At 44.6% G+C, this 25,171-nt stretch overlaps 1 protein-coding gene across 1 annotated transcript in view; it reads right to left on the bottom strand.

The window, feature by feature from the left end:
- The window catches only part of LOC101942026 (protein eva-1 homolog C), a 293,295-nt gene extending 280,344 nt beyond the window's left edge, over positions 1 to 12,951 (bottom strand). Inside the window, exon 1 of the mRNA XM_024101094.3 lies at positions 12,670 to 12,951. Within this exon, the coding sequence (XP_023956862.2) occupies positions 12,670 to 12,769 (100 nt within the window). The 5' untranslated portion in view covers positions 12,770 to 12,951. The remainder of the gene's footprint in view (positions 1 to 12,669) is intronic.
- Between the last annotated feature and the right edge of the window lie 12,220 nt (positions 12,952 to 25,171).

The raw sequence follows: 25,171 nt of genomic DNA on the forward strand, positions 1-25,171 counted from the left end.
TCAAATTTCATCAGCAAGAGGAGGAATTGGAACCAAATTCAGTGCTTATTCATACCTTGCAAAACTCCAGGCAAGTCAATGGAGTTACTGCACCAGCATAAGTCACTGCAGAATTTGGCCTTGCTTGTCCATATGGAATGGTGCTCAGCTCACAACCAACCACAGTTCTTCATTAATGAAAACTACAATTAGGAGTTAGTCCTATTGGAACTAGTAATGATGAGTACATGAGTAATATTGTGTAAATTGTAAGTCTCGTCCAACTTCCTTTGACACATGGGTTCCTATGTGCATACACACACTTTAATACACAACAAAATGGATGGCACTTGGGAAGTTCTCATATATCTAGGCAAAAGGGAATGCCAATGATGTTAGAAACCACGGCCAAATTTCTCAGACTTGGTTGCCTAATGAATCATAGAATATCAGGGTTGGAAGGGACCTCAGGGAGTCATCTAGTCCAACCCCCTGCTCAAAGCAGGACCAATCCCCAACTAAATCATCCCCACCAGGGCTTTGTCAAGCCTGACCTTAAAAACCTCTAAGGATGGAGATTCCTTAATGATGAGCACCTAAATCACTGTTTGACCACCTAAATTAAAAAATGGCCTGATTTTGAATTCTGAACATCCCATTAAAACCAGGCCACATTTATTAAAGTACCTACATATGTATGTAGGTGCCTAACTTTAGACAACCAAGTTTGAAAATGATCGTCCATATTTTTTCCTCTAAAATGTAGCGCCCTCTATTCAAAATGAAATTTATAAACCCAAATTTACTTTTCCACTATTTATACTTGTTTATTTTTTGCATTGTATATGGACAATGAAAAGAGATAGTCAGTTTCACTTTTGTTTACAGTCACTCTCTAGTCAATTTCACTCTCCTGCATTAATGAAACATTGCCATGTTTGGGTTGCAAACACTGCAGGAGGATGCCAGCTCAAAGGGATTTTTGGTTGTTTGAAACTGTTTCTATAGGATTCTTTTTAATTCACTGAAGTTCTGTTGGATGTCGATTGTATGAAACCTGGTTTCACAAGTCTTTAATCTGGGGCTAAAGTTCACCTGACACTGTCATTTGAATAACGGCATAAACATTTTTTCCATTAATTCATTGGCATCTGCACCTTTAGCACAATACAAAAGGCAGGAAACTTACTGCAGCGTCGTTTTCCTGCAACAGATTGTGTTTGAAATGGGAGCAGTTGCAAATTGGCTCTGTTGACACCTTATCTATACAGTTAAAAATAACCAAGCGGACTTTTTAAAAAAGAGAAACGTTTCCCTCGTCTAAAGCACAGTTTTGTCAGCAGCCCAATTCTATTCAGTAAAGAAATATTTATGTACAGTCTATTTAAAAACTCTACCACTCATTGCACGTGAGTTCGGACCCTCAGGGTTTCTTCCGTTACAGCTGACAACATCCACCAGGCCTAAGTAGTGCAGGGAGCTGCATTCCTTCCACTGCTTTAGGTGTCAGGGATGTCATCAACTGTAGCCAGGGAGACAGAAACATGTCAGCCCCAACTCAGGTCTTGGCATGTAGAGCCTTTCAGTTCAACTTCAGATATTCTACTCTAACCTGCCCCTCCTCCGCCCCCCCCCCCCACACACACACACACACACTTTAATTAACATGTGCAAATCTAGTGCATGTGGTCAGAGCTCTGGAGTGTAAAGGTCTCCATTTAGTCACAAAACAGGCTCAGGAAGGGCAACAACAGTTCAGGTTTCTCCCCGTGCCTCAAACATGACTTGGCGGAATCACCTCTGGGGTCTTGTCCACACTAATAAAACCTGTACGCTAGTTTCGAACAGCGATGCCAGTGCAGGGCTCAGGTGCTTCTGCCTCCAGGTCACAAGACCAGCACAAAAAGTTCCATAAGCTAAGTCAGGCCTCACTGACTCCTGTGCAACCACATTGCAGCTTATCAATGTGCACAGGTGAGACTGGATTGTCATGTAGTAAACGAGTCTGTTGCTAATGCACGGGGAGGAACAGAATGCAGCTGACGCTCTCAGAGCTGTGCGGGTGGAATGGCCCCCGCTTGGCTGACACCCGGCACAGAGCTAAAAGCACGAGTCTCTGCAGCTTGAGCTAAAGAGCCAGGTTTCCCCGGCTGAGCTCTGTCATAGACCCAGACCAGAGGGTCTCAAACTGTGGTCCAGCTCTATTCAGGTGGTCCGCGGATAGTTCCCTCTAAGGTGCATGCCTGGGCGGCCGCACACAAGAAAATGAAGGGTCACCCATCTAATTAGCGGAGCCGTGCAGGCATGGCTCCACTAATTAGGTGCCTGGACCCTGGAGAAGACACACATGTAAGGTGAGGTGGTGGCCTTGGGGGGGAATAAGGGGTAAGGAGAATTTGGGACGTGCAGGGCTGCGGCGGCCAGAGAAAGAGGCGACTTTCCCCAGCTCCAGGGCTGCGGCTGCCAGGGAGAGACAGCCCTCCTTCCCACCTCAGCTCTGTGGCTGCCGCAGCGGGGGAGAGGCCCCCCTCCTTCCCAGCCCCAGCGCGGGTGCTGCTGCGACGGAGGGAGAGAGGACACATCCATCGCATTAGAAAGGTAACACTACTGATATTAAAATAGGAGTTGTGTGCTTTTATTTGTAGAACAAAAAAACCTTAATAATTAAGTTTTTTTTATATAGCACTTTTATGCAAAGCGCTTTACAATAGTTAGCTAATGGTACAAACAAAATTTGGAAAGATCATTTAAGTGGTCCACCGAGACCCTCGGCAATTTTCAAGTGGTCCACGGGAAAAAAAGTTTGAGAACCACTGACCCAAACTGTGGATCAGGCACAGAGGGGGACACAAAACACACCGACCCGTAAGCCCCACAGGCTCAATTTACTTTTGTCACTAGTTAGGAGATATGTCTTTGAATACACTAAGGCCGTGTCCAGGGCCGGCTCTTGGTTTTTTGTTGCCCCAAGCAACAACAACAACAACAAGGCCGGAGTGCCGCCGCTGAAGCAAAGGTGCCGCCCCCAAAGGGCCGAAATGCCGCCCCTTCAGAAGTGCCGCCCCAAACACATGCCTGGAACGCTGGTGCCTAGAGCCGGCCCTGGCTGTGTCCGCTGGTTCCCTAGACGCCTTCGAGTAGCAGTGGACGCTGTCTGGGGTTCTCAGCTTGGTGTCTCCCTCTGAATCCCTGATTTTGATCCTCTGACCCTCACTCCTGTCCCTGTTTTCTCATTAGTTGCCCCTCGGAATTGATTGGAATCTGGGTCTGGTAGCTCCTCCCCTTAGGCTGGGATGAGGAGCCTTTGGCTGTGGGCAGGCAGATTCCCAATAGGTTCTAGCTGCCTGAACTCACACACCTCCCTCCCTTACCTTACGGCCAGGTTTCTCTTTCCCCACACACTCCCCTCTTAGGAGAATGCAGTGGAGTCTTTTTGTTCACGCTTGCCCCCAGGGTGGTTATCCAAATTCCGCCCACAGAAGTTGCATTTCTTGGGTGGGGAACACCCCCTTAATTCTGTTTCTGCCCATACGTCTTCACACCAAGGGCAACCCGATAAGCTACTCACCTTGCTTTTTTCCCCTTTGCTTTGGGGCAGAGGCTGCTGTTGTCCCCTATTTTCCTCCTCAAGTAGGGACTCTGGGGTTCCTCCTCCCACCGTTCTGGTGGTGAGAGTCCCTGTCTGACTTCTATCAACAACCTAAGTGTACTCTTCTCCCCTACATCTTGTTCTGGGCTACCTTTCCCTTCCCTCCCCTTCCCGGGGGAGATCCTATTTTTGCTCCTTGGTCTAGAGTTTTCTGATTTTTCTGTTTCAAGCCCCTTTTCCTCATTCCCTGTTGGCACTGCTTTTTGCCACAGGGGATCCTGGCACCCCATCTTTCCCTTTTAAGGGAAGGGACTCCAGTCAGTTCCCACCATGACTGGATGAGAGACCTTAGCTATTGCCCCGCCCACTCCCATTTCCCCCTTCATCTCTAGGGGGAAATCTCAGCCACGGGGGAGAGTCTCCTTTTCCCATTGATACACAAACTCTAAGCTTCCACCTGGCAATATTCATAAGAATATAAGAACTGCCATACTGGGTCAGACCAAAGGTCCATCTAGCCCAGTATCCTGTCTTTCAACAGTGGCCAATGCCAAGTGCCCCAAAAGGAATGAACAGAACGGGTAATCATCAAGTGAGCCATCCTGTCACCCATTCCCAGCTTCTGGCAAACAGAGGCTAGGGACACCATCCCTGCCCATCCTAGCTAATAGCCATTGATTGACCTATCCTCCATGAATTTATCTAGTTCTTTTTTTAATCCTATTATAGTCTTGGCCTTCATAACATCCTCTGGCAAGGAGTTCCATGGGTTGACTGTGTGTTGTGTGAAAAAATACTTCCCTTTGTTTGTTTTAAACCTGCTGCCTACTAATTTCATTTGGTGGCCCCTAGTTCTTGTGTTATGAGAAGGCGTAAATAACACTTCCTTATTTACTTTATCTACACCAGTCATTATTTTATAAACCTCTAACATATCCCTCTTTAGTTGTCTCTTCCAAGCTGAAAAGTCCCAGTCGTATTAATCTCTCCACATATGGCAGCCGTTCCAAACCCCTAATCATTTTTGTTGCCCTTTTCTGAACCTTTTCCAAGTCCAGTATATCTTTTTTGAGATGGGGCGACTACATCTGCATGCTGTATACAAGATGTGGTCATAGAGGCAATATGATCTTTTCAATCTTATTATCTATCCCTTTCTTTAATGATTCCCAACATTCCGTTTGCTTTTTTCACTGCCGCTGCACACTGAGTGGATGTTTTCAGAGAACTATCCACAATGACTCCAACATCTCTTTCTTGAGTGGTAACAGGTCTTTATCGAATCCTTTCGAGTCCAGTGAGCGTCCCGAGGCAGTGTCCACAAATCCCCCTGCCGCCTCCGACCCACCTATACAGGAATGGTTAGCAGTCCCTTTTTTTGCCTGTCTCCAACAGTCACAGTCCACCCACATTCCATTACCACGCAGTCCCGCTTTATAAGCCTCAGTCATCCAAACTGATGATAAACCACTCCCTGGATCTCTAAAGGAGTTCCCCTCATCTCCTCCTTTTTCTTTTCAGTCATCCTTGGTGTGGCAAAGTCGCCCCTTTTCTCCCCTGTTCCTTGAAACAGCCAGACCTCTCTCCTGGGAAAGTCCACTTCCACAAACCCTTCTGAGAGTTTGATCGCTGCCCGTGGCCCCAGATGCGGGTATTTAGAGAGAGGCTCTGGAGAAATTGTTGCAGTATTATTATTTCGGTCTATATTTTGCCTCCCCCCTCCCACCTCATCACTACAGTGCCTCACAATCTTTATTGTATTTATCTTCATACACTCCTGTGAAGTAGGGCACTGCTATTATCTTCAGTGTAATGATAAGAAACTGAGGCACAGAGAGACTAAATGATTTGCCCCAAATCATATAGGAAGTCTGTGGCAAATCAGGATTTGAATCCAGGTCTCCGACAGCCCAGACTGTTTCTAAACAGCAAAAAAATTAAAGCAACATTTTAATCAGATAACGCCTCCATGTGCAGTCAGTCACTTTTCTGGCATCTCAAAGAGGCGACATTTCAGTTTAACTTGTGTTTACAAGTATCTAGAGTATTGCAGTGTATTGGCTAGTATGCATCTTCCCCTCTGTCTCCCTTGGGGTTTCATACTGCCTCCCCTCACCATCACAGCTGAGCACTACCCACAGAAAAATCAATAGCAACTTTGACCATTGACTTCTACAGAAGAGAACCCCTCAACTATGGATTGGACCATGTACTGCTACCAACAATTCTCCCTTCACTCACATGTTAAGGGTCTGCATTTTGGGAGCAGGAGAATGAACGTTTTCTCCTGTGGCACCATGATTTCCCAAACAGCCTTTGTGCTCAGCATAACAACAACCATGAAGTCTTAGGTGACCATAGATTGGTTCCGTGATTTTTTTTCAGATATATGCCAATACCGTATAAATAGCTTCCTGCATGAGAACATACACCCTCTTTCCTCCTATCTGAAAGCATTTGGACAACTGTTAACTCACACCAAGAGCCTTGTCTACATGTAAAGTTGCACCAGTTGAAGATAAGCTGTGATTTTTAAACTGGGTTAGATAAACCAGTGCAGAAGGCTGCATGGTCACTCTTATCTCAGTTTAAGAGCGGCTTCAAATCAGTTTAGCTGATTCATAGATTCTAAGGCCAGAAGGGATCATTGTGATCATCTAGTCTGACCCCCGGTATAGCACAGGCCAGAGAACTGCCCCAAATAATTCCTAGGGTAGATCTTTTAGAAAAAATATCCAATCTTGATTTAAAAATGGTCAGTAATGGAGAATCCACCATAACCCTTGGTAAACTGTTCCAATGGTTAATTACCTTTACTGTCAAAAATGTATGCCTTTATTTCCAATCTGAAGTGGGGTTCTAGTAGATACAAACCATACATTGGCATGGCCCCTCAGCTGTAGCTCAAATAGAGGTTATGGGTTTGATGCAGGAATCACTGGGTGAAATCCTATACAGGAGGTCAGACCAGATGATCAGAATAGTCCCTTCTAGTCTTAAAATCCATTAAGCCGGCACAAGGCACACAACACCAGAAGCCCAGTGAGGCTGGTTTGGCCAAACAGTGTGGAAGGGGACAAGCTGGGTTTTAAGAGAAAAAGTCCTTCAGCCCCTGTAGAGACCTAGGTTAGAGCACTGAGAGGGAAGAGTAAGAAGGAAGGCAAGGGGCTTAGCTGGTTTTGTCTGAGGTTGTTAGGATATGGTTGTTTGCCCATTGTAGCGAAGGCCAGAAGTACAAACCCTCCGTACCAAATTACACAGCTGTGTTAGAGCCATTGAGAACAAAACGCCGTCCACCTTTCCCTTGTGTTAACATACGGCTTCCGTTCACTGCCCAGTTTTCAACACGCTTGGATAATGGGCCTCCCCGTGACCTGACTGAACCCATTCACATCTCCAAACCCAATATCTAAGTCTACTTAAATGCCATTCAGAAGCTGTTAGCCTGTCAATTTCTGTGATCATTTGGTGAATGGACTTGTCAAACAAATTGCCATTATTACGGGCTGATTAAATGCAAGCAGGGAGAGGGGGCTGTTCTCCTGTCACAGCTAGCCCCCTACCCCCATCAGCTCAGACAAACACAACCAGCCAATTAGCAGGTAGGTGACAAAGACAGCCCTGCTTAACAATTTAAGCCAGCCCTGCTTAAACAAGAAACACTCTGGCCGCCTTTAAACGTAGGGAAAGGTCTTCAAGGGACGTTCACAAAAGCTACAGAGCAGTTAGCCAGCATGCAGGATCCAGGCGAGGCGTTATTAGCAAACATTTCTATTGTGGGGGCACCAGGTTGGGGCCCCACTGTGCTTGGTGGGTGCTGTAGAGCCATAATCAATTAAAGTCCCTGCCCCAGAGAACTGCTTTGACCGATACAGGTGTGATGGCCAACAGCAGGGTTAAACCAGGGACCTCCAGAGCTAAAACCATCAGCTGCTACAGTTTGAGCTAAATAGCTCTGGAGCTGAGGGCTGTGACAGACTCGTGTCCTTGGTGGAGGACCTGTAACATACCCACACCAGTGGGGTACATAGACCACAGCTCTTGGCAAAGCTTTCAGCTGTTGCATTTTAAGGCAGCACTAAGGGCCACATTTGGTCCCATTCTCATCTGTCCAGCACCACGAGTGAGTGAGGTGCAGGACGTTGTCAGTTCTGTGCACTGCTGCATGCCCCGAGGAACCTGCACGTTAAGACCTGGTCCTCCCAGTTCCAGCCCCTTCCCTCCCTGCCCCCGTAGCTGCAGTGGTATAACCCCCAGCAGGCAGGGTAAGGATTTACATACACCCTGCAGCTTACCCCAGTTCCAAGCTCTGTCAGCACAAGCAAAGCTGCTATTTGTCTGCGCTGGGGGCTTCTGTCAGTGCAGCTGCACGGATGGCTGAAACCGGGGCAAATCCCCAGTGCGGAGAAGGCATGAGGCACTCTGATGGGTGCCTCTAGGTGCTACTGTCAATGTCCAACAAGTCAGTTTATACACAAGACCAAAGGGCAGAGCATGTTTTGTTTTGACAGCAATACTCACTGCAAGGATGGAAGACTGAGCTTGATAAGTTATGGAGGGGATGGTATGATGAGGTCCTTAGCTGGGATGGGCTCCAGAAGTGCAAAGTATTCGGATTACATATGAAGACTAGAGATGATACAACGTGCAGATAAGAAAAGCTACTACTGCTACCACTTGGATATTTGTTCATAGCTCTTTTCTTTTTGGAAGAAGATGGAGACACAAGACCGTCACTAAAGGCTTCAATGCACAAATGTTAAAGCGTGGAGAGTTTGGTTCCCTAATGACCATCTAGACCCACTGGGTCCTCAGCATTAGATCCACTGAAGAGAAGCATGATGCGGCAAATCACATAATTTAGTGGAAACACTAAGATCAGTCAAGGCAGTGGCTCATGCCTTATTAGCAGAAGTGGCTGCAGAATGCCCGGTTACCCTCCCCCACACACAGCTTTTTAAAAAACTATAACAAAACGTCAAAACTCTTCACATAGTTCAAATACTTCACAGAAAAGGATTTTTTTTATTCTTACATCTCAGATTACAAGAGCCCCTAACGTGACACATGCTTAATTTGTTGCCCCCTTTTTGGGGGGGAGGGGGGGAACAGTTAAGCTGCTCTGGCAGTGGGGATCCAGTGGACATCTGAGGCAGCATGGTCTAGGGTAGGGTTCTATTCCAGTGTTCTATTCCCAGCTCTGCCACCAACATACTCATGTGACCTAGAGCAAGTCACTCAATCTCTCTGGGCCTCTGCTTCCCTTCCTATTGTTTATCTATTTATATTTCTCTTCAGGCAGGAACTATCAGTCACTGTACAGCTCCTAGCACAATGTGGCCCTTGGTCTCAGTCAGGTGCTGGAACAATTTTGACAGTAGGGGAGCTGAGAGCCATTGAACCCTGTATATAATGGAAACCACTTCAAGCCAGAGGGCGTAGCAGCACCCCCAACACATCTAGTTCCAACACTTATGATCGGGGCCTTTAATTCCTACAGCAATACTTGCAGTGCTAATACAGACCAAGTTCTGCCATGGTGTGTTTTGCCTGTGCAGGGACTACAGATTTGGATCCTCAATAACCATTTTTCCTTGAAGCCGCACTACCTTGTGAATGCCTGCCTTCCCAGTGGGGGATGCTGCTCTACACACACAAGGAGACCTGCATCTGAATCCTCATCCTGCTCTCACCTTCCCTAAACGGCCAGCGGTTGGAATTGTTATGGAAGCCCCTGGTGAGAAAGGGAGGGTGTGTGCCAAGCTCTCCTGGTGCTCGGCAGTTACAGTGATAGATCATAAAGGATCATTAATGGGCTCAAATGTGAGTCCAGTTCAGCCCCACCCAGTCAGGACAAAGGTGGCTACAACACAGGTTTTCAAAGCGGGAGGGCAGAGCCGGCACTAGGCATAAGAAGACTAAGCAATTACTTAGGGCCCTGAGCAGCTCAAGGGGGCCCCCTGATCACGTTTTATTATAAGAAAATGTGTGTTTTAGTATTGCGGGAATGGGGGGTGGAAAATATTCCTGTTTGGGGCCCCCAATGGCTAACGCTGGTTCTGGGTGATGGCTGCAAGCAGGAGACAATGGCGAGAGAAATAGAATAAAAAGCCATTGAGCCCATGGGGACAGACACTGTGACCATGTTGGACTGCCACTCAGGGATAGATCCCTTGTCCCTACAGCTGATGAAATTCAGACAGGGGCCTTGGGTTGGGGGGGAAGAACCTGGAGCTGGCTGTCCTGCTTTCCCAGTGACCTTTGCCTCCTAAACCCCAGGGCATCCCTTTACAGCCCCACCAGAGAGGGGTCTGTGTGCTCTGCTCTCCCAGCCATGGCAACCGTGGTCAAACAGCAAGAGACCGAACATACATTCAGATCCCTTTGCAGGAGGGTCCAGCTTCTCCTTCCAGGAAATCAATAATTCCCCGTTCTGGATGGTAGCAAATGATCTACGTCTCTGATTTGCCTTAATAGTAATAATACAAGGGCAACTGCAGCAGACAGGGGGAGTCCACCTGTGCATGTTTTCTTACTGTGCAAGAAGGAGCATTTTATACCAGTTCTGAGCCAGTGTCCCTCCATGGAGATATATCACCAAAGTTTGGGACAAATGTGGTGTGTCAACTGGGCTGTCCCATCAAGAATGGTGGCACTATGATGAAAGAGTTATTAGTATTTATCTTTGTAAACATCATTGCAGATGGGAAGGTATGTAAGTGCTAGGTATTGTTAGGAGGAATATCGTAGTTTTTTTTAGTACCTTTCATTTCAAGGATACCAAAACACTTAACACACAAAGCAGTATTTTGGTAGCACCCACAAAGTGGTAGGCTCTGTCCATACCTAGAGTGAGACTTGTTCCCCGTTCCATAGCCCGCAGTGTGAGAAAACAAGTGACAAAGGCCCCACAATCAACATTTCAATACAGCATCCAACCGACCTGCAGCGCAGCAAGTGGGTAAGAGAAAGGAAACTTTGGACAAGGACAAGGACAGGTGTCATGGACCTCACTGAAAACTTCCACGATCATTAAACTTCATGGGAGGGATAGCTCAGTGGTTTGAGCATTAGCCTGCTAAAACCAGGGTTGGGAGTTCAATCCTTGAGGGGGCCACTTAGGGATCTAAGGCAAAATCAGTACTTGGTCCTGCTAGTGAAGGCAGGGGGCTGGACTTGATGACCTTTCAGGGTCCCTTCCAGCTCTATGAGATAATAGGTATATCTCCATATATTATTATGGAAATGCCAAAGCACAGAGTTTCCTTGGTGGGATTTGAATCTGTGGTTGAAAGAAAGCTAGGTATTGCCATGCTAATGCTTAGACCACTGACCTATCCCCTCCTTTTTAATTGAGCACAGTTTAGTTTTAAATTCATTGGCACCCCATAAGACATGATTTTGTACCACTGACTTTCTTATTCCCACTTCTAAAGTGGTAGCATCCTTCTAAGCCAGCATCCCCACATACTATTGAATTGGTTTTCTTTTTCTGGTTAGGCTGCTAACATTGACTTTGTGCCTACCCTTACTGCTGGCCTAACTGACATTTATGCTAGTGCCTTAAGATCACAATGTACATCGTTATGCTCTTGCCAGTAAGGCTGGCTGGGATGTAAAGTGTCTATATCTTAGTAGGATCTGTACTTTCTGTACAGGTACTGAAATATAAAAGGCAATTTCAACCGTTGTTCCTAAGTAGCCCACCACACACACATCCACTCTACACCAGCTTGCTTTGAATGATGGATACAGAGAAAGCTCAGTGCTAAAGAAACTTTAAAGGGAACAAACTACTATAAATTGGAAGTGCCTCAGCTCTTTCCATTCACAGGCAGATCTGCTTTGAATGGCAGCCACAGAATTGATCTGCCCCCAAAAGAGACTGAATCGCAGGCAGGTCAGCCCCTTCAATACACTTTAAGGCTTAAAACCCACCATATTCTAGTCCCCAACTGAAACGCCACAATAAACACCTCCTTTATAACACAAATCCCTCTGCAACACGCAAATGCATTGGCTCCCAAGAACCAAGCTGTAATGTTGTGATGTATTGAAACGGCAATCGTGTACTTCAGTCTAAATCTTTTGATGACACAGTTCTCACTAATGACATTTTTCCACCAACAAACCATAATAGGCAGCTCTCCTCCACTAAAAAGTTTTAAAACATTCTTTATAAAGAGCATCCTGAACTGTTCTTAGCTCTAAGAAATACACAAGTGCATTCAGAATTCCATCAGATATTCTGGAGTCAATATTGCCCCATCACTAATGAGCTGACTGATTACTCCTAATCTCATGCAAAATTAGATCTACATTATTGTTTTATAGGCATGAGCTGCTTTCACACATCTCACAGCCACAAGGAAGAGCAGCAGAAATCTAATTTTAATGTGACTATTACAGCTGTATAATAGTCATAAAACATCTAACATCTTTAAAGTGCAGTACATGTAACTACTGTGAAAGTTTCATGATATATGCTGTGAAAAAAATGTGAAACTGATAAAGATGTCTTTGGAAGTGAGTACCAGTAATTTTGAGCATTGTACAAGTAAACATAGGGTCAGATTCCAACCCATTTACTCACAGATAGTAGCATCTTACTCTCTTAGTATTCCTATTGACTGCAATGAACTATTTGCTGGTTAAAGGTACTATTTAACATGAGCAAAGATTTCAGAATCTAGACCATAATAAAATATCTTGATCCTACTATATTAGTTTTAACTTGTGTTCAGAAACTACCCAGCCCTGTAACCTAACCCTATTCCACCCTCTCACACATACATATTTCCATCCAACCCCACAAACTTAGGAAAGTTTACATAATTCCCTTCCCCCCATTTCCTGAAGTTGTTCAGAAACATCTCTGCTGAAATATTTTAGCTGGGATTCCTAAGAAAGTTTTTTAAATAATTGAAATCCTCTTAATGAAGATATGCTTCATCATATTTTAAAAGAATTAAAATTTGCTCTCACTATAACTATTTCAGACCTGCTTGGATCCACTTTTCTTGGGTTGTTCTTGAAGAATATTTATTACCAATTCTCACTTATAGCCAATACACTTCAAAGGGTTAGAGCTTCACTCCTACCTGAGAAGTCTGAGGAAGTCTTAGCAAAGTTGCTGAGAGCTGTCAAGCACATTACTCCTAAGAGAAAAGTAGAAGTGGGAGACACATCTGGGCAGTTCATCCTTAAATATCCTCAACTGCTTGTTTTCTTCCAGAGAAAAGAAATCTCTTTCTCCACCCAGCCTGATACTCCTCATTGCAGAGAGATCACTACTAGTCCCCTGGCTTGTGAATGATCACAGCAACCAGCCAGGAAGCAAAAGCACTCACTGAACACACATCGCTGGGAGTGAGTGAATGGATCCCAGAGTGAGTGAAACTGACGAATGAGACAGACCTACCTGGGCCTTGGCGGAATTCCCAGGGTCCTAAAGCCCGCCTCTTCAAACTCCTCAGGATACCCAGAGCACAAAGTTTGCTCCAATCCACTGCTAGTGGCTTTGGAACAATTTCTATACTGGGGGTGCAGAGAGCCATTGAACAAAACTGTAAGCCCTGTATATGATGGAGACCACTTCAAGCTAGAGGGTGCAGCAGCACCCCTAGTTCCAGCACCCCTGACCACTGCTATGCAGAGACTTAGAAGACAGCAAGAAGCCACACTAGGTAGGAAGAGTTAGGCAAGGATTAGTATCTGAGATGTTTATTTTGCATTAAGTACCCAATGTGATTCTGGAAAAACCCAGTTGATTTTACTGTATAGTTTGAAATCCTCTCCCTCACATACACAGAACCATAGCAAGAGTTTTCAGACTTGTGAGCACTAAAATCCATATTGACACATCTAAGTAATGGCCTGATTTTCAGAGGCACTGAGCACTTGCAGCTCCCAATAAAATCAGTAGGAGGAGCGATGTGCTACAAAAGTGTGGCAAGGTGATCCTTCAAATATTTTTTGCCTTTGGCCCCAATTCTGCAATGAACTACACGTGGGTGGACTCCAGGAGATCCATACAGGCCCAGGAGTCCACCTATGTCAAGTTCATTGCAGGATCGGGGCCTATGTCAGCAACTGACGTAACATTCCCTGGGCAAAATACTCCTCTCCTCCAAAAAAACCCATCAGTTCCGTACTATTCCCCACCCCCTGAAAACCCAACAGGACTGCCACTCAGGGCAACAGCGGCAGCCTCCTCTTTTTGCACCGCTGGAGCTGCTGATGTGGTTTCTAGGTGGTGCATATTCCCTTGTTCAGGCTACAGTGGCTGGTTCAGATGCAAGACAGTAGCAATATCAGCTGCCTTAACCTCAGCAACGTGTAACCTACACAACCTACGCTGCTAGGCCCAGACGCAGAAAAGAACAGAGAATTTTAACAGGCAGAGCCAGCCTTTGCATTTTTTGGTGATTACAAATCATTTTTTGGCCAATCTCCTGACACTCTCAAACATAGCAGATTCCATAGTGCAGAAAGCCAGCCTTAGGATCGGGGGGGGGGAGTTGGTCAGTGAGATGATGCTCGGGGGTACACCCAAACCCCACAGACTCAACTGACTTAAGAAGTGTGTGTGAGCACGCAGGGACCACCAAAACTCCTGCCCTAGGAGAGCTCAGCGGCTTGTTCCTATCAGCCCTAGCTGTCCATTTCCACTTCCAATGCTACCTTCCCAAGGGGAGGGAGAAGGGGAAACTAGCAAGATATTTTTCATTTTAAATGAAAGCTGAACTCCTCCTGTTAACAAGGGGCCCTCCTGAGTCCCCTCCAGCTCATCAGTGATTGGAGCTGTGGATGATCAGTGTCTCTGAAAACCAGGCCACTTCATCTGTGATTCTGCACATGCATAGCCTCAGATTTCAATGGCGCCTACCAGGGCCGGCTCTACTGTTTCTGCCGCCCCAAGCAGCGCGCTGAATTGCCACCGTGGATGGTTGAAGAGACAAGCTGCCGCCAAATTGCTGCCATCGTGGGCGGCTGAAGATAGGAGCAGCCGCTGAATTGCCACCACCACAGGCAGTGCGTGCCGCCCTAATGGCGCACGGACTGCCGCCCCTTCCAGATTGCCGCCCCAAGCACTTGCTTGGAACGCTGGTGCCTGGAGCCGGCCCTGAGGCCTACTCACCTGAATAAAGCTAGGCAATTAGATCAATGTTTGCAGGATTGGGACCCATGTGAGTAAAGTTACAAGAGTGAAGCCCAGCTTTCAGGCTCAGGCCCTAAGTCCGTGGCAGATTTTTTTTTCCACTAAAAAAAACCCCCACTACTTATTTCTCTTTTTAAAAAGGAAGCCTGCATCAAACAACGTATCTAAGTGAAAACCACATGTGATTCATGCTTATGTCTCAAGCCCAGCCACTGCAATTAGGCCAAACTTTCCAGAAACATTCCCCTTTCAACTGACAGCAAGCATAGTAAGTTTTACCCCAAAAGGATTTTTTTTTGGTTTTTTGAGAGTGGATATGCACCTGACAGCAGGTTCTCATGATAAAAGTGAGCAGGCAGAATACTGTGGGCTCTATACAGGTGGACTCCTGCACCCATGCAGATCCCCAGTGATTTTGGTGGAGGGGTCCACCCATGTGAAATTCCTGGCAGGATCAGGCCGTTGACAATTGACATTCCTCTGGCTCCCTCACTACATTTTATTTCTCCTCTAATTTTAATCCTAGATGCTGGTAAATTTGCCATAGCTTTGCAGGGTTTAGAGAAGAGAGGTTATTATCTATGGCACAATAGGCTACTAAGAGCTACATGTGATTTCGGTCTCTATTGTTCTTGCTATAATGGATATGTATCACTGTAGCTACTAGGTATGAGGTAATCAGCACCTATTTCTAGATATAGTTCATCATGATCACCATATTCTATGCTGCTTACCAGGCAGGGCAAATAAGCAGTAATAGGACCTCTAGAAACTTACCAGCAGTTCATATGATGTTTGGGAAAGTGAAACACTCTGGCTATATTTGCCTGAAGAGACACCCTGTTAGCTGGTGTTGATCTTGCTGATTAAGAGTTAAGTGGGTTCTGTTGAGTCAATGATATAATGGAGATGAGCGAGACTCTGGTGACAAAGGATTTAGAGGTCCGGAGTCAGGATCCTCAAGAGCAGCTAAACGTAGGGAGCAGTCTTGAGCTGACTGGAGCACATGACTTATGAGGAGAGGCTGAGGGAACTGGGATTGTTTAGTCTCCAGAAGAGAAGAGTGAGGGGGGATTTGATAGCAGCCTTCAACTACCTGAAGGGGGGTTCCAAAGAGGATGGAGCTCGGCTGTTCTCAGTGGTGGCAGATGACAGAACAAGGAGCAATGGTCTCAAGTTGCAGTGGGGGAGGTCCAGGTTGGATATTAGGAAACACTATTTCACTAGGAGGGTGGTGAAGCACTGGAATGTGTTACCTAGGGAGGTGGTGGAGTCTCCTTCCTTGGAGGTTTTTAAGGCCCGGCTTGACAAAGCCCTGGCTGGGATGATTTAGTTGGGAATTAATCCTGCTTTGAGCAGGGGGTTGGACTAGATGACCTCTTGAGGTCCCTTCCAACCCTGATATTCTATGATTCTATGACTTTTATGTTATTGTTAATAATGTTGAGCCCTAGGAAGGGGGTGTTTTTAGTGTCTTTATGCGGTGTGGGCTTTGGTTTTGAGTAGATTTGGAAAGACCCCACACAGACAGAAATAACTCTCCAGAAAGAAACGATACATCAGCCTCTTAGAGCTGGGCAGTTCAGTTTAAACTTATCTCCATAAATGCCATTATCCTTAGGGCATATGGGAGCATCAGCTGTGAGTTTCAAACTGAAAATGGAACGGGAGTACTTGTGGCACCTTAGAGACTAACAAATTTATTTGAGCATAAGCTAAATTTGTTAGTCTCTAAGGTGTCACAAGTACTCCTGTTCTTTTTGCGGATACAGACTAACACGGCTGCTATTTTGAAAACTGAAAATGGCCACCTGCCCTAAATGCAGCAGAGACAAAGGGTTATTCCTTCATTGCTTATGGTCCCAAAGGATAAATATTAATTGGTGGATTGGTGAAAATCTGTAACTCCCTCTTAAGAGCAACAGACCCTGAAATTTGGCCATCCCTCCAAATATGTTTCCCAGGGGATATACCAACATGCATTATGTGTCTTGTTTGTGGGCTGGAAATACATATGATCATACAAATTTAGAGGTGACAAAGCCTAATGGAGCCCATGCCCCACAGAGGCAGGATACAATCACCCAACAGAGGTTATAATCATATATTAAACTGACACGGCTCTTGATCTCGACCAAGAGGACTGTTTGCCCACTCCATAGGATTACTATGGGGTATGACATATGGTATCCATGAAGCTGGTATGTTGGGATCTATTTAAATGTACATGCTCCATGTAACATCCTGTAATCAGTCTAGGTTTTGAGACCATGCTCATCACTGTTGTTGTTTGTACTAACCCTTAGGCCCATGTCTGCCAAAGACTGTTATGTACTTGGACAATCCGAGAAGTTCATAGTGCCTGATTATACATAAACATACAGGATGTATTGGGCCTGATTTCCAGAGAGGACTGAATCCAGAGAGGCCCTCCCATCTCCAGCTGAAGTTAGTGTGGGCAGTGGGTAGAGCGACCAGATAGCAAATTTGAAAAATCGGGACATGGGGAGGGGGGTAAAATAGGCTTCTATGTAAGACAAAGCCCCAATATCAGGACTGTCCCTATAAAATCTGGACATCTGGTCACCCTAGCTGGGTTCTCAACAACTCAGAAAAATCAGACCCATTGGTCCAGATCCTCAAAAGGTATTTAGTCACTTAACTTCCAGGAGTGATTTCATCGGGAATTAGGTGCCTAAATAGCATTAAAGATCTAGGCCAGGGGTCGGCAACCTTTCAGAAGTGATGTACTGAGTCTTCATTTATTCACTCTAATTTAAGGTTTTGTGTGCCAGTAATACATTTTAACGTTTTTAGAAGGTCTCTTTCTATAAGTCTATAATATAGAACGAAACTATTGTTGTATGAAAAGTAAATAAGGTTTTTAAAATGTTTAAGAAGCTTCATTTAAAATTAAATTAAAATGCAGAGCCCCCCGGACCGGTGGCCAGGACCCGGGCAGTGTGAGTGCCACTGAAAATCAGCTCACGTGCCGCCTTCGGCACCCGTGCCATAGGTTGCCTACCCCTGATCTAGGCCATTATGCCTAACCATTTTTTCCCCACAATTATCCTTTTATATTATGTTTGTTTTTCTTTCCAGCAATCAGTTTCCTTCTTTACTTGTATCTTGCACTGAATTCTCTCTCCTATAATATGACCACTGTTTAGCTGTATATTTATTTTGATTTACAGATTATGTTTAGATGCATATAACATAGTGGTCTTCTCTTTCTCCCTCCAACACACACCCCTCTCTCTCACCCCTCTCCTGCCTACCTATAATATTTCTGTTTTACATAGTGCAGCTCTTACAGTGCTTTACAAAAAAAGATCTCAATACAGAAAGGGAAACGGAAATAGAGAAAAGGCACAATGACTTGCCCAAAGTAATGCAGCTACCGGTGACAGTCAGGAATAGAACCCAATTCCCTTGATTCCTAGCCTAGTGTTCTAAACATGGTGCCTTCTGGAGATACCTTATGGCAATAACTATTTTCCGAATGACCCTACAACTACTTTCTCAGTGATGCTATTGCAGGCCTCGCCTGAAAAGGGGGTTTGCGGAACTGCAGCTGGATTAAGTTTAAGCAGGGGTACCAGGTTTGGGTTGGGCCAAATCAAAGCAAATTGTTTGGTTCAGTTTCAGTAGTAAAGCTATCTTGTGAGCCACTCATTAAATTTTGGCCCTAAAAGGCCCACACTTTTCCCCTTTTCTTGAATGGTGGAAAACTCCTTGGATCAGCTGTTACAAGATTTTTGCTGTCTTCTTGGTTCTCAGGACATTTTCGTAAAATCAAAATAGGAAAATAATCCCCTTCTAGTTTGGGATTCTACACTGAAGCAAAACTACAGTATGGCTGTGGGTCCAGAAATTTGAATCCTCTATCCCGGGACAAAGTTCAAAGAGGTTCTTGTTTTACTCTCTCTCTAACAATACCCCCAGTGAACCCTTCTCTCCACCTTCTGTGCTCCATTCTTGAACCACAACCCATCATCTGGGAACCACTTTGTGCAGACTACCTTTTCTTGCTGGGCATCAATGCCTGATGACGGTTGTGATGCCTTCATGGAGTAATCCACCTTCAAAAACTGTATCAGCTGTGGCTCTGGGATGGAAACTTCAAGCTTAATAAAATAAAGGTATAGTGACTTCCCTTCTGGTATTTCCCCTCTTCGCACCACAGACCACTGACAGTTATCTCATGTGTCCCAAATATCTCCAGGTGCCATAATAGCTCCTTGGGATTATTGGCAACTGCAGAATCTTAGAACAGGCTGGTCCAAAAGGAATCCAAATTTTATTAGGCTATCTGAAATGACCTGCCAGCAAAGCAGGTCTTTCTGAAAGATATAGTTCAACCAAACACAAGTAACTGGGTTCAGTGCAAGGGGAACTGGGTGAAATTCTATGGCCTTTGCCATACCAGAGGTCAGATAATAATTGAATGGTTCCTTCTGGCCTTTAGAGTTGTGAATCTATACATTAAAATAACACACCCATCAAAAAACAACTTTTCTACTTTATTGAAGAGAGGGGAAAATATTCTTCCATAACAGCATGGATTTGCTTTCTATGGAGATGGATTTTAAAAAAGGTCAGCTTGTTCAGTCCAAAAATCCCTGGGACTTCAGTAGTTGTGACATAGAATCATAGAACTGGAAGGGACCTCGAGAGGTCATTTAATGTAGTCCCCTGCACTCAAGGCAGGACTAAGGCAGGACTAAGTATTATCTAGACCATCCCTGACAGGCTGCTCTTAAAAAAAAAAAAAACACCTGCTCTTAAAAATCCCCAATGAGGGAGATTCCACTACCTCCTTGGATACTTTATTCCAGTGATTAACCACTCTGACAGTTAGGAAATTTTTCCTAATGTCCAACCTAAACTGCCCTTGCTGCAATTTAAGCTCATTGCTTCTTGTCCTATCTTCAGAGGTTAAGAAGAACAATTTTTCTCCCTCCTCCTTGTAACAACTTTTTATGTACTTGAAAACTGTTATCAAGTCCCCTCTCAGTCTTCTCTTCTCCAGACTAAACAAACCCCATTTTTTTAATCTTCCCTCATGTTTTCTAGACCTATAATCATTTTTGTTGCTCTTCTCTGGACTTTCTTCAATTTGTCCACATCTTTCCTGAAATGTGGCACCCAGAATGGGACACAATACTCCCGTTGAGGCCTAATCAGCGCAGAGTAGAGCGGAAGAATTACTTCTCTTGTCTTGCTTACAATACTCCTGCTAATACATCCCAGAATGATGTTTGCTTTTTTTGCAACAGCGTTACACTGTTTAATCATATTTAGCTTGTGGTCCACTGTGACCCCCCAGATCCCTTTCCGCAGTACTCCTTCCTAGGCAGTCATTTCCCATTTTTATGTGTGCAACTGATTGTTCCTTCCTAAGTGGAGTACTCTGCATTTGTCCTTATTGAATTTCATCCTATTTACTTCAGACTATTTCTCCAGTTTGTCCAGATCATTTTGAATTTTAATCGTATCCTCCAAAGCACTTGCAACCCCTCCCAGCTTGGTATCGTCCGCAGACTTTATAAGTGTACTCTCTATGCCATTATCTAAATCATTGATGAAGATATTGAATAGAACCGGACCCAGAACCAATCCCGGCGGGACCCCACTCGTTATGCCCTTCCAGCATGACTGAACCACTGATAACTACCCTCTGGAAACAATCTGTGGGCTGTAGCAGCCAGTATTATTGGGTCACAGGTAATATTAGGGCTACTCTTTTAGGGCCTGATTCAAAACCCATTGAAGCCAATGGAAAGACTCCTGTTGACTTCAATGGGCTTTGTATAAGGCTCTTATACAGATTGTTAAGTATGGCGTTCACTTCTAATCACAAGGTTTAGTAGGAAAGTGTATTACTCTTACAGAGGACCTCTGCAGATATTGGACCCAACCCTGCATATATGGAACCTACAACATGATGATTTACCTCAAGTGCAACTCAACCCTGAGGCAAAAGCTGAAGTGTTCTATCATTATCCAGGGGACTAAGTAAAAGGCTCCAACTCACAGAACTTAGATTAGTATGAAAAAGGGAATCAGAGGAAATACCTTTCTCCACAGCGGGTCACTCCATTAACTCCATTAATATCAGTGAACCACATGTACGCTTCCTCAAAAAATATATGTTGCATGGGAACCAAGTGATGTAGCAGTCAGTGAATTGTGCAAAGCTGGCCCAGTTTGCTTTCCAGTAATTCCAGCAAGGGTTTTTTATTGGTGCTCACAATAGGCCTGGTCACAGTCATTCAATCCTTACCGTGTGAGAAGTTTTTCCACACACTGCTTATAGCTTGAACTAGAAAATGGGTTTCAACAGAACTTGAAATAGGAGCTGTTTTCTTGGACCTGACAACAGTTTACGATACAGTATGGCACACTAGTCTTCTGGTAAAACAGTCAGAGTTCTCCCAGCATTGGTAGTGGACATTATTGAACTTCTACTTCATGACAGGTGTTTTGGGGTACATATGGGAGATAGCACAAGTGCATGGAGAAGACAATCCAACAGCTTATCCCAAAGCTCCGCGTTTGCGCCCACCCTGTTCAATTGGTACACAAACAACCTGCCACTGATTCAGTCATGTTTATCTATGCAGATTACATCTACTGCAGTAATGCTCTTTCACTGAATTGGAGAACGCCAACCTGGCCAAGATGGCAACCTACTGTAGCAGTTGGTGCCTCCAACCAAGTGTGACCAAGACAGTTTCAAGCATCTTCCACCTCCACAACACAAGTGCTAAACTTGAGTTAGATGTCTTTCTCAATGGAAAACAACTGAAACAAGGCAAAACTGGTCTACCTTGGTGTCACACTGCTCTTTGACTTTCCACAACCATCTATAAAAGACTGCTGCCAAAGTCAGGACCAGGAATAATCTAATCAGCAAATCCCCTGATGAGTGTCAGCTAAAGATGTTTGGAATGGTTTCCTTGTCACTGATCCAACCATTCAACCACCAGGATTTGACCTGCCATGTCACCTTTGGACTCTGCTAAACAGGTTGCAAACTAGTCAAGGAATATTTGTAGCCAGCCTCTACACATGGGGTCTTCACAACAACCCACTTTGTCAATATGGCCTCCATTAGTCAATGGCGCATGTTGTTGACAAGGTGTCAACTGACTAGATTTCATGGTAGCCTTTGGGCTCTTCATTCTACTGATGAAGTTGCTGTCAGATGGCTCGGCAAGCACTGCAAATGCTAAAAGAAGCAGCTCAAAGTGAATGAGTGACTGGCTGGTGGCCCAGGTGAGGTTAGAGGAGCAGCCTTGCTTCCATCTGACAGAAAGAAAAATACCCCATTGTTCTGGATCATGGATGAGGTGGAGGTCATCAAGTGAGGCCCAGTCCAAAAGGTCAAATCCATTTTGATCCGACTCTCTGTATCCCCAGATGATGTGGTGATTATTAAACTCTCCAAAATAGATGGCAGGGTGTGGGAGCTTAGGAAAAATATTTGGAGTAGGCCAGGATTGGTTAAGGGTCTTCTACATATTTGCCACTCTGAAATGGCTGACTCCTACAATATCCACCCTCATCAGATTTTAGAGCCTGGGGTCCAGCCTGAGCAGGAACATCTACACTGCTATTTTGGGGCTTGTGCTGCAGGCTAAGTCAGTTGACCCAGGCTCTGAAACTCACAGCACAGGATTTTTTTGCAGTGTAGATGTGCTGTTAGACTAACACACCTGATTTGACTGTCTATGTAGATGCAACCACAATACATATGCTGAATTTCTACTAATGTTAGCAATGACCCACCAGTTGGAGCAGGTAGACCAGGGACTTCTGAACAGGCATATAATTTTTTTTTTTTAATCATTTGTGTTTGAAAGGTCCATTCACAAGTAGCTGCGCTGTTTAACATACAATTAAAGTACTCAAGAGAATATTATTAATCTGTATTATAGCCGGATCTAGAGACCAGTTGATATCAGGACCCAGTTGTACAATGCACTATATAAAGAGAGAGAGAGAGAGAGAGAGACAGTCCCTGCCCTGGCAAGCTTGTACACAAATTCTAGTGAATAGATTCCAGGTATGGAGCTGTGTTTCAGCTAGTATTTAATAAGTAGCATGGATTTAGTACAACAATGTTACATCCTCCAACGTACCCCGGCACCATGACTCAGGATTTGCTGGTCCTGTGGCTCTCTCCATTTATTGTTTAATCTACAGGATTTCTACCAGACAGTTGTCACTGTGCCAGTTGCTGCTAGTTCACAGATAATCTCATCAATGAAAAGTACAAGATTCAAACATCCTGAAGGGACAGAAGTTAGCTGAAACAGTACATCACGGCATGGCCTAATAAATAAATTCCTCACTTAATCTGCAAACCCCATCTTGGAGGTACTGTACCAGCCGCATTGCAGTGTTTTCTCCTGTGCTGACAGGTTGATTCACTTATTTTCACCTCACTAACTCAGCTACAGCACACCTGCCTGCCTATAAATAACCTTCTCTTTCAAAAAAAAAAAAAAAAGTGTCTTGTTGCATAAGTTTAGTCTGAAAACCAAAGTACATTCATTCATTGAAAAGAGGCACCATCTGAACTGAATATGGATACAGGGCTAGTGATTTGTCACATGGTCAAAAGAAGGAAGCCACAGCTGGTGGTAGAATTTCTCGGGGTTGGGGTGGGGGGGGGGCAAAGGGAAGAGACAGGAGGTTACATAGCTTAAAGCAGCATCTATGTCCTGCTGCTTTAAGCACTTCCTGCTACCTTTACAGAGAATAAGGCAGGAAAGCAGTACTTGAAAAGCACCATTCTATTCCTATTGATGAATATGGAAGTCCTCCCGTTGACTTCAGTGGAAGACCAGGCATAAGATGAAACACCAGTAGCTCTACCCAGCTTGACTTCCTGCACTGCTGCAGCACACTCTTGAACCCACTGGCACTGGTTTTAAATGGGATTTATTGCAAAATAAAAGATACTGGGGCAAATTCTACTTGATTACCAGCAAGATCTTGCAGCAATGCAAGTAGAATTTAGCTCATTTTGTTTCAGTGAATATGGATCTGTGTCTTTGAGTAATTTTAACATGGATTTATTACTTCTGCTCCTTCCCCCCCCTTACCCATGACAGGGTATGAGGGTAGGTATAATTTACCATGGCAAACCCACAAGCCCTAATGATGCATTAATCAAGGGGAAAAATGTTCTGCCTTTGAACTCTCCTGCCTACCTAGAGAGTAATAGGGTTACAAACTGAAAGAGAGCAAATATTGACTAAGAAATGCAAAGGTACCTGCAAGTTCACCCACCGGTCTTCAGTTTACACTTGCCTCTCGAGATGAATGAGTTCTCTCTCGTAATCCACCCTGATTTTTAAAGCATCTAAAGAAATAGGATGCTGCATATGGACATTTCAACTGTGTGCCCTCTTCAGGTGTTCAGGCTGGTCTGGAGTGGGCCAACTTTATGATTTATGGAGCCCTGAGCAAGAGAAGGACCCCAAATTGCTAGAATAGGGTAGGTGTGGAGTAGGGTGGGCCAGGAGTTCTCCCTTGGGCCTTCACTGGTGTTATTACCAAAGGGATAGCTTGGACTAGTCCATAAATTAGTTTGATGGTGTTCCCTGAAGTCCATAATCCCAAGCACTCATTTCTATTGTTTGCACTTACAGCCAACCTTGGGCACAGAAATTCCAAGAATCTCAGTATTGTCCCCTGGTAATTTTGACCACAGCTGAACTCCTGAGGACCCAAGAGAATGCTGCATAGGAGGAAAGACTCAGAGTCCATTTATTGTAACATTATCTCTATTCCACCATCTTATTTTGTCACTGTATCCAACCTTCACCCCCATGGAAGTCTGTCACTCCTTTATCTTGTGGACTAATACTTTATCACCTTCTGTACAAGTCTAGAACAATTCTAGCAACATATTTATGAACACATTGCACAATTTATAATGGAAGAGAATCTGAGGGTTTATAAATCCCTAGGTAGCACAGATTAATCATCCCTTCTGGAACCGGCAACTGTGCTATGTGTCACATCCATGATTTGAAACAAAGCCAAGATTCAAACTCAAAGAGAAGTCATAGTAGTAAATTGCATCTTAAGTTCTTAATTACCTAATGACTCCTTGAGGGGATTTTTAAGAGACTTGATTATTAATACAGGGCCAGTATTTTCAAAATGCACCACTGTCAAAGTTCACATTTCATGTATCTCCCATTCCCTGCAATGTAAGTCATTGGCACCTGTTTTTTAATCCCCCCCTAAAGTTATATAATCGTCAGCAGCTTATTCTTCAAGTCTGGCATTTTAAAGAGAGCTTGTATCAACAAGTTGGTTATGTGCCACAAAAGCAATGCCCACAGCAACAGGTATTCCTGGAGCCTCAGGCAAAGGTGAGGGTATTTAATGAGCGCTTCATCAGTCAGGGTTTTGCAAGC

Source organism: Chrysemys picta, chromosome 3, assembly GCF_011386835.1.
Source record: "Chrysemys picta bellii isolate R12L10 chromosome 3, ASM1138683v2, whole genome shotgun sequence".
In the NCBI taxonomy this organism is placed as follows: domain Eukaryota; kingdom Metazoa; phylum Chordata; order Testudines; family Emydidae; genus Chrysemys; species Chrysemys picta.